The sequence below is a fragment of the Capsicum annuum genome, chromosome 3 (genome assembly GCF_002878395.1).
Source record: "Capsicum annuum cultivar UCD-10X-F1 chromosome 3, UCD10Xv1.1, whole genome shotgun sequence".
Classification (NCBI taxonomy): domain Eukaryota; kingdom Viridiplantae; phylum Streptophyta; class Magnoliopsida; order Solanales; family Solanaceae; genus Capsicum; species Capsicum annuum.
In genome coordinates this window covers 18,984,782-18,994,750 of record NC_061113.1, presented here as the reverse complement: position 1 = coordinate 18,994,750, position 9,969 = coordinate 18,984,782, and the positions used below count along the sequence as shown (strand labels likewise).

The window sequence follows — 9,969 nt, the reverse complement described above, 5'->3', positions numbered from 1 at the left end:
TAACAGATCAAGTTTACCTGATAGCGTAGAATATTTTGTATATTCACATGCACAAAACTTAAACTCTTATAAGGAAGATATAAAGGATTAAAGATAAAATAAAAATGGAGGGACAAACAAAGGCAACATAACGATCACAACAGATTTATCATCTAAAATAGGAACTTTCAGTGTTAATTTGTTATCATAGCAATAAATTTAACAATATAATACAATAAAACTTAAATAACACAGAACAAACATTATATTCAACCATACAATACAATAGGTAACAACCATCCAAACAAGCTATTTAAGTTTTTCCATCAAACAATGACCATTTTTCAAAATCATACAAAACTCAAACAGTTAATAAAGCTTTACATAATAACCAAGCACCAAGCTGTAGATCGACTGTGCAAAAGTAAAAACCATAAGTAGGCATATGAGTTGAATTCTCAAGTCCAGGAACTTTCAAGTTGATCTTCGTAGGTGGGTGGTAGTAAATCTTTTTCATCCTTAACTTGAGGATCTTTCATGATCGGCTTCACATAGATCCCAATACTCTCAACGCCATATTCGGTCTTGCTACCATGAAAACCACCAAAAAGACGATGATTTCCTAGCTGAAAGTTGAAGTCCGTGTCAACATTTGAAGTAGCAGTGGACCCAAATGGTCCATAGGAACCCTTGTTGGTTCCAAAACTTATACATTTCAGCTTTGTAAAATCATAAGATGTCCTGAAACAACCGCTTATGGAAGTAATAAACTCTGATGAATAATCAAACAGAACTGCACGGAAGTTTTCACAGCGATGATCCCCGTGCTTGTTTGACAGAACTAAGTTGCCATTTTCATAAAACAGGAACTGAAGTGCGTGAACTGCGTATTCGTTGTAGGTAACAACAATCCCAGCAACTTGGTCTCGTCCCTTTTCATCCCAAATGGTTCCACCACTTCCTCCCGCTGGGCCAACTTTAACCATATTCATATTCTCACTTGCTTCTGAAAACTAGTTCAAAAATTTAGTTTTATATAAAAGCACAAATACAAAGCAAAATGTTAAAAATAGATTTAACACTCGACAAAAATAATCATTTACAGCAACTATTTTCACAGTAGTTAGAACCATAAAGCTAAGGACAATTGACATTTTGATTATTACGTTAAGATTTACCGGATATAAATTGTACTAATATTTGGACTTTAATTAGTGTATAGTGAACTGACATTCTATTTAAAATCCTCTACCACTTCTCAAAACAACAACAACAAAAAATAGAAATTGTCATGGAACTCTCCTTCCATGTTCTTGTAGTTCTTTTCGTTCTCTCTAGAGGTAAAGCCCTCTTTTCTAAGGCAAATTTTGCTCCTTGTTATATAAGGTTATCGCAAAGTATGTCCAGCATTTGCTAACAAAAGAAACCAGAAGTAAAAACAAAGCCGTGAAGCCTTATTATGAAAAGAGGGCAGTAGCTTTCAAGTTTCGCAATAACAAAGTTTACTCCCAAAGAATGCGGGAACAACTGTGATCAATATGTATTTTTTAGAAAATTTAATAGACATTGATAATGGGTACACGTGCAACACGCGCAGTGAAAAAGGTCGATATTTAGTTAAACCAAAAAGAGTCAAGTAGGATTAATAAATAGCAAAATAAGAGAAACAAAAGAAAGAGGAACAGAACTAAAGTGAAGTAACCGGGTGGCAAGCTTGTAATCAAACACCAGTCTCTCGAATATTAACACTAAGCTAGTAGCACCAAATGCTCTCTCTTGTTACTACGAGTGGCACATCTAATATTTATCTGATTTCTTATACATATATTCAAATTGCCAACCGATGTGTCCAGGTGACAGGGCACCCTGATGCTTTTACATAGATACGCCCCCGACAATGATAACAATGACTACATTTCTGCCAGCACTCTTGGAATGGAATTTGGTTTACTATCCAACAACGGTGAAATATTGCTAACTATGGTGAAATTCTTCCGGACCATGTATGAAATCTGTTGAAAACATATCATTTTAGGACTACAACTTATCAGCTGGAAAAAGTTAGAAGAAGCATCAGGGGTGCTTTCTGAAACTTTGGTATGTAGATATCTTTATTTCATTTCTTTTATCCAAAAAAGAACGAAATGGTCCACTATTCCCCCTTCTTGTATAAAAGTAGTTTAAATTATCTAATTTTATTGTTGGAGGTTCATAAAACAAGACATTTCATACACATAGAGCAGGTGAGTCCTTTGATGATGTCAACAGAAAACCAAAGAAGCTTGTAAAATCTGAGTCAGTTCAATTTACTTAGTTTAGCATCCACTTCTTTTTTCGTTATGTTTATTCATCCTGTTGATGAATCTATGTAATTGTTTCGTTTTAGTTGCTTTATTGGAGATCAGCATTTTTCTTATGCTTAGATTCATATGATTCTTTAAGTTGGAAAAATATCATTTGCAGATAGTTGGCATTGAGATATGAGGGTCTGCTATGCTTACAGTTTGTCTACCTTGTTTTAGGCACTCTCTTGGTACAAATATTGTCACCCCTTAGAGTTCATGTGAGTTCGAGTTCTTACCTGTATGTTTATTTAAGGGGGCAACTCGGTGCACTAAACCTTCCCTGAGAAAGGGACAGACCACAAGGGTCTATTATACACAGCTTTACCTTGCATTTCTGCAAGAGGCTGTTAAACATACAAGCTATGTATGTTTCTGTAAGCATATTCATCTACCAATCTGAAGAAGTTCCTAGGAGTTCTCCCTTGTATGTTTATGTAAACATATGCATATACTACTTTGAAATTTGAATAGGATCTTCATTTCTTTAAAATTTACCTATAGACTTCAAGTCATGAGGTAAGATTATGGACTGGCATGCCAATATGTTTGTGAAATGTTAAAGTGGTTCAATGGATCCAAAGAAGGAAGATAAAGCAGTTTCAGACGGAGATGGTGACAGTAGTCCTGCACCACACTTGGAGGGCAAGGAATTGGAAAGTGTTTAAAAATTCTCATATACAAGTAGCAGTGGCGGATCTACCATATATCCAGGGGGTTCACCGGAACCCCTTCGGCGAAAAATTACACTATTTATACACGGTTAAAATTATTTTTATGTATATATTGTATATGTTGAAGCCCCTTTGGCTAGTTCGTGTGTGCACTTTCGAACCCCCTTAATGAACTTCTTGGCTCCGCCACTGACAGGTAGACACATTAATTACACTGATTAGGAAGGAAATTTTGGATAGAATAATGTTACTTAAATTGTCAAAGAAAGCTCATAGATGTAGTGTGATTAGCCATTTCCTTATGTAACTAGATTTTTTTTTGTTGGAGGCTTGACTTTTCCTCTGCAATATTAGGTGCTTTGTGTTGTTGGTTATTGGTAATTTACAGAAGTTACTAAAAAATGGTGTCAAGCATTTAGGATTTCATACACATTTTTAGTAGAAATTTCAATTAAGCTTGAAGAGTTCAACCTAGAAAACCATCTACATTGGGGAAAATACAACATACAAGTGGCTGCACTCGGAATGAACACTAACACCGGGGAAAAGCATCCATTATGGTTACATTGAACGAGCGACCGGATTGGAGACTAAGCTGGTTACCCTAACTTTGGCTTGTTTCAGGCATCCCCAATCCCCATATGATAGTTATTGGAGATAAGGCAGGCACTTGTGGCTCGAACTCAATGAAGGACCTGTATTCCTAAGAACAAATAGATGGACAAAAAGGACAACTATGCCAGAAATATCCATATGAGATCCTACAAATTACATAGAAATACTAGCTGGCAAGCTTAACGGTACCAAAGCAATACACCGATATTCTTGTGCTCCAAGCTATGATTTATTTTCTAAGTTTAAACTCTCAAACAACTTATACTTAAAAGTCTTATTGAATTAACTTATTTTAAGTGTTTCTGAATTAAATAGTACTCCCTCCGTCGTTTGATTTTACTTGTTACATTTTGACTTAGCACATTTATTAAGAAAAACAATTAGTAACATAGTATTTCACCATGATATCCATATTAAATGATGTTTAAATTGTGTCTTGAAATTAATTTGGAGAAAAGATAATTAATGTTAAGAGTAAAATAGGAAAAAAAAAAAATCTTCTTTTCTTGATAGGTAAAAAAGAGAAAAATGAGTTGAAAGACCTCCCCAGTGACAAGTGGATCCCATAATATTATTAAGTTAAAAAAATAAAATTGCTTAAACAACTGGGACAGTTGTTCTACAACTGCATTAGTTGTCTCAACAACTATCAAAGTTGTCAAACAACTTTGATTGTTGTTAAACAACTTTGCAAAATTATCGAACAACTTTGATAGTTGTTGAGATATCTTCTGTAGTTGTTGAGACAACTTTTTCAGCAGTGGCGGATGTATATGTATTCCAGGGGGTCATCCAAACCCCCTTCGTCGGAAAATTATACTATTATTATATGGTAAAAAAAAAATTTATGTATAAATAATAGAGGCCGAACCCCCTTCGACTAGTCTATATATGTACTACTGAACTCCCTCACTGAAAATCCTGGATCCGCCCCTGCTTTTCAGTTGTTGGAGCAAAAATGTTTAAAAGAAAATTGAAAAAAAAATTGTTCCTTCTACCTAATTTTTAAAACTCGAAGGACTCTTGGTTAATCGAGAAACTTGTTTGTCCCTTTTAATTCAAAGCTCGTAAAAAATGACAAGTAAAAGAATAAATATAATTAAAAAATTAGTGACAAATAAAAGCTATTTAAGCACTCATTTTTAAGTCAAAAGACAAAAATAAACCAAAAGCTATAAACTCATCCAAACAAGCTCTAAATTGACTCCGTATCAAGTTGAAACATCTGAAAAATAAGAATCAAGCTCTATCGTTTAATCTGATTTACTTTGTTTCATTACTATTTTTACTAAGTCCACTTATTCACATATTTAATTTTTAATTTATTAATCCAATGAGTTAAACTGAAACACGTGTCCTTGATCTCATAACAACAAATTCAACTGTCTCATTTTGCCTGTAAACACCAACAACAACGAGCACAAAGCAAATACTGAAAACAAAAATTTTTGACAGCAAAAAAGGAACTTAGAAGAAGGCTATATAGCTCACATTACACAATAAGCATTAACAAAAGATAGACAAATAGGAGGAAAAAAATGAAAATAAAGGAGAAAATAGCAATAGAAATAAACAAGAGAGAGATTTACAGTTAAAGTAAAGTGGTGGCGATCGGTGGTGGAAGCCGGACAGAAAATGGAGCTTGGCGGGGTAGCTGGGGAGGACTATAGAAAATTTTGGGGAACGAAAAGAAGACCCTCATATTTTTTAACAGTTGGTTTGGGTTGACTTATAAAATAAATGTTTTTAACTTTTAAGTTTTTTTTACTCACTCCGTTTCATTTTAATCTTCTTTCTACAAATATTTATTTTAATTTAATTATTTATTTAAAAAAATAAAAATAAAAAAAAATTTACTACATTCTTTGAGGCCGTTTGGTCATAGATATTTTTTACTTTTTTCCGAAAAATTTTTTATCTTTATGAAATCATGATGTTTGGCCATAGATATTCCAAAAATATTTCAAAAAGTTTTTGAAAAAAAGTGAAAACAACTTTTTGTTGTTTTCACTTTTTTCCAACTCCAATTCCAAGTTTTTTTATTACATATGATCTTAATTTCTTTAATATTACACAAAAGGCCCTTAAATGATTTAGATAAGTTTTGGAGCAAATCCGAAAAGAAAGATATTTTTTATGAACAACAAATCAAGTTCGGACATATTTTTGAAAGACATTTCTTCTCGGTAAAAGACATTTTTGAATAACAAATAAAGATTTTTAAGCTAAAAGACCGGTATATTTTCATTATTTGTAGGTATATTTTCATTTTTTATTTTCATTTTTAAGCTCAGGATCCCTTCCATCATTGATGTGAAATTCTTTTCATTCATGAGTATAATCAGTAGATAAATTAGTTGAACAATTTTGATAGTTCTAAAAAGTTTGGGTATAAAATTAAATTTTAAAAAGACTTTTCAAAAGTCAAAACATATCTTTCAAAATAAATAGCCAAACACAACTCCAACTTCAACTCCAACTTTAAAATTTTTTAGTTTTTATTGCAAACGTCTACTTTCAATACTAGATTCAATATTAAATGACTAAACAAAGTATATTCACTCAAATTTATATTTTCAAAATATAATTAATAAGGCTAATTTAATAAATAAATTTTTAATAAATATTTTCTTAACGTGAATGTCAAGTAAAAAAGGATCAATTATTTTAAAACGGAGAAAATAATATTTAAAAGTGTTTGAAAAGATTAGAAAGTGTTTTAAAACATTTTATTTTTTACTTTTAACTTTTAGCTTTTTTATTTCATTTAAATGAAAATCAATCCAAACACTCCTTAGCCACGACAATTATTCACTTCTTTTACAGGTCAAAATTATATTTTTTCCATTTCATATTACTAGACATATTTGCTAAAAAAAATTTGTTGACATTTTTAAAGAATCGAGTGATTATTGAATACTTTTTTCAACTTTACTCTTAGTAATTTAATGAAAAAGTAATCATCTCTAATATACAATAACAATATTTAATATGAGTTTAATAGAATTATACTAGTGAATATATTTTGGAAGAATACATATACAGATCCTTCAACTATTCGATTTTTTTCGTATTGACACCTCAATTAGGCCATATACCTATTGGATCCTTTGCTCCTTCACAAAACGTTTCAATTAAGCACAATTGTTGATATGGCGCTGATATAGCATAGTGTGTGCACTTCACTCAATTTAGGAGCGTGAAACATTAAATTTTAGCTTTTTTTAAAAAAAAATCTCTTTATCTTTTTTATTCTTCTTAATTTTCTCCTTTTTCATGATTTTTTATTTTTAAAAAAACAATTTCTCTCCGGAAGGATTTCTTTTTCGTATGTGAGTTTCACTTTCTCTCTCTCTCTATCATAACGTTCACTGATCCTAGTCACCCCTACCCCTACGTCAATAACCTCTAACGGTCGGCGCTGTCTCCGGCGACGACGTGTAATGCCGATAACAAGTAAGGGCTCTCTCTCTCCCACGATTCTCTCTCTCCCCAGATCTCTTCATCCCCGTCTTTACTCCCTTCTCTCTTCTTTCCCCCTCTGCCTCCTAGACACGGCTATCGCCGACGATCTTAGGGTTCCTCCTGCTCGACTCATTTCTGAAGAAGGGTAAGAGTGGCAGCATTGGTAAAGCAGGTTGGTAAGCAGATGAGCCAGCACCCAGTTCCGGCAAGGACACTCCGGCGACGCACTGGCGGGTTTGTTCCAGTGACACCTTTACCTGAAACCTAACCAATAGCACACGGGACTATACCGGTGACATCTAAACCACTGATTTCTTTTAGTTACTTCGTTTAGTTACGTGCATTATCCTGCTCGTCTACTTTCCTTAATTATTTCATCTCCTGAACGCTTCTAATTTGTGCGATTTACTGTTGCTTGTTCATTACATCTACGTCGCGTGTGCCTTGTTTTTCCTGTTATTGATTTGTATTCATTGTTATTGTTATTACTATCGCGGTTGTTATTTTCTTGGTGTAGTGGTTGTGGTTGTTGATGGTAGAATAGGGTCATGTCCGAAGGGAATGGGGTCGGGGTGGGGGACGATGTTGGGGGTGGGGGACGAGAGTAGGGCAGGTGAGGGAGTAGGGGCTAGGTCTGGCGTTAAGGGCGGTAGAGGAGGGCGCGTCGCAAGAGTTGATAGGCTGAGGGTTGGGTCTTGGAATATAAGGACTCTCCAGGGAAAGTCCATAGAGCTGGTAAAGATTCTTAGAAAGAGGAGGATCAATATGGCGTGTGTCCAAGAGACTAAGTGGGTAGGGTCTAAGGCTATGGATATGGATGGTGGTTACAAGCTTTGGTACACTGGAAGTGAAAGGCGTAGGAATGGAGTTGGCATCTTAGTAGATGGAGAGTTTAGGGGGCGGGTAGTGGAGGTGAAGAGGATTAGTGATAGGCTGATGTCTATTAAGTTAGTTTTTGAGGGGTTTACCCTGAACTTGTGTAGTGTGTATGCGCCGCAGGTGGGCTTGGGCGGGGAGGAGAAGATACGGTTTTGGGAGGACTAGGATGAGATGGATAGAGGCGTGCCTAGCTCTGAGAAGATTGTTGTAGCAGGGAATTTTAATGGACACATCGGGGCATTTCCAGGAGGCTTTGGCGATGTGCATGGTGGTTTTAGTTTTGGGGAGAGAAATGAAGAGGGTGTTGCTCTGTTGGAATTTGTGAGGTCTTTTGGGTTGGTGGTGGCAAATTTGAGCTTGCCAAAGAAGGACGATCACCTGATCACCTTCTGAAGTGCGATAGCCAAGACCCAAATTGACTTTTTGCTTCTTAGGAAAGGGGATAGGGGGTTGTGTAAGGACTATAAGGTCATTCCGAGTGAGAATCTTTCGACTCAGCATAGGCTCTTGGTGATGGACTTGGGAATAAAGAAAGGTAAGAAGAGTAGAGGTGAGGAGGGCCGACCGAGAATTAGGTAGGGCAGCTTGACGCCGGTAAATTTGCAGGAGATAAGGGAGAAGTTGACTGGTATAGGGGTGTGGGAGCGTAAAGGAGACATAGATGGTAGGTAGGATAGGGCGGCTAGGTGTATCAAAGAGACTGCTAGTGAGGTTTTGGGTGTGTCTAGGGGCTGGGCCGGGCACCATAGGGGGGATTGGTGATGAAATGATGAAGTAAAGAAGAAAGTGGAGAGTAAGAAGGAGGCGTATGCAAAGTTGGTTGAGAGTAAGGATGGTGAAGAAAAATGGATTTTTAGGGAGGAGTACAAGCTAGCATGGAAGGAGGCTAAGCTTGCCATTACGACAGCTAAGACGGCAGCGTTTGAGAGCTTGTATGCGGGGTTAGAAGAGAAAAGAGGGAAAAAAAGGTTGTTTAGACTGGCTAAGGCTAGGGAGAAAAAGGGCCATGACCTACACCAGGTGAAGTGCATTAAGAGGGAGGATGACAGAATTTTGGTAGAAGATGGTCATATTAAGAAGAGGTGGCAGTCGTATTTTCATAGGCTTTTGAATGATGACGGGGAGGGAGTTATTGAGTTGGGTGAGCTGAAGCATTCGGAGGAGTGTCATGATTTTAGTTATTGTAGACGTTTTAAGGTGGAGAAGGTCAGAGAGGCTGTTCACAGGATGCGAAGGGGTAGGGCGATGGGGCCTGATGAGATCCCCATCGATTTTTGGAAGTTTTCTGGCGAGGCTGGTTTGAGGTGGTTGACGAATTTGTTCAATGACATTTTTAAGTCGGCAAAAATGCCTGAGGCCTGGAGATGGAGTACTATGATCCCTCTGTATAAGAATAAGGGTGACATTCAGAGTTGCAACAACTATAGGGGTATTAAGTTATTGAGCCACACGATAAAGATTTAGGAGAGAATGGTAGAGTGGAGGTTGAAGAGGATTGTATCTATTTTGAAGAACCAGTTTGGATTTATGCTTGGGCGCTCGACGATGGAGGCAATTCACCTAGTGCGGAGACTAGTGGAACAGTACAGGGAAAGGAAGAAGGACCTGCATATGGTGTTTATCGACTTAGAGAAGGCATATGACAAAGTCCCTAGGGAAGTCCTTTGGAGATGCTTGGAGGTGAGTGGGTTCCCGATGGCATATACTAGAGCGATCAAGGACATGTATGATGGAGATAAGACCCAGGTGAGGACAGCGGGAGGCGATTCAGAACATTTTCCAATCTTGACAGGGTTGCATCAGGGATCTACTCTTAGCCCATTTTTGTTTGCTTTGGTTATGATGTGTTGACGTGGTGTATCCAAGGAGAGGTGCCCTGGTATATGCTTTTTGTAGATGATGTGGTTTTGATTGACGAGACTTGGGGTGTGTGAATGATAAATTAGAGGTGTGGAGACAGAACCTTGAATCTAAAGGGTTCAAGTTAAGTAGAAGCAAGACCGAATATTTGGAAT

At 36.5% G+C, this 9,969-nt stretch overlaps 1 protein-coding gene across 3 annotated transcripts; it reads right to left on the bottom strand.

Moving 5' to 3' along the window:
* Positions 1-207: 207 nt before the first annotated feature.
* LOC107864658 (inactive protein RESTRICTED TEV MOVEMENT 1) lies at positions 208-5,338 on the bottom strand. 3 transcript variants are annotated; one of them, XM_016711093.2, is made up of 2 exons: positions 5,200-5,338; positions 208-985 (listed from the first exon to the last, which is right to left on the bottom strand). In XM_016711093.2, the coding sequence occupies exon 2, from the start codon at positions 969-971 to the stop codon at positions 438-440; it is 534 nt and encodes a 177-aa protein (XP_016566579.2). In that variant the 5' UTR covers positions 972-985; positions 5,200-5,338; the 3' UTR covers positions 208-437. The 3 variants fall into 3 exon arrangements, with proteins under 3 accessions (XP_016566579.2, XP_016566580.2, XP_047265101.1); XM_016711094.2 differs by having other exon boundaries at positions 208-992; positions 5,200-5,327; XM_047409145.1 differs by having other exon boundaries at positions 208-982; positions 5,200-5,316.
* Between the last annotated feature and the right edge of the window lie 4,631 nt (positions 5,339-9,969).

Coding starts and splice junctions, on each gene's coding strand:
- LOC107864658 (XM_016711093.2), bottom strand. CDS start 971: ATGAATATGGTTAAAGTTGGCCCAGCGGGAGGAAGTGGTGGAACCATT.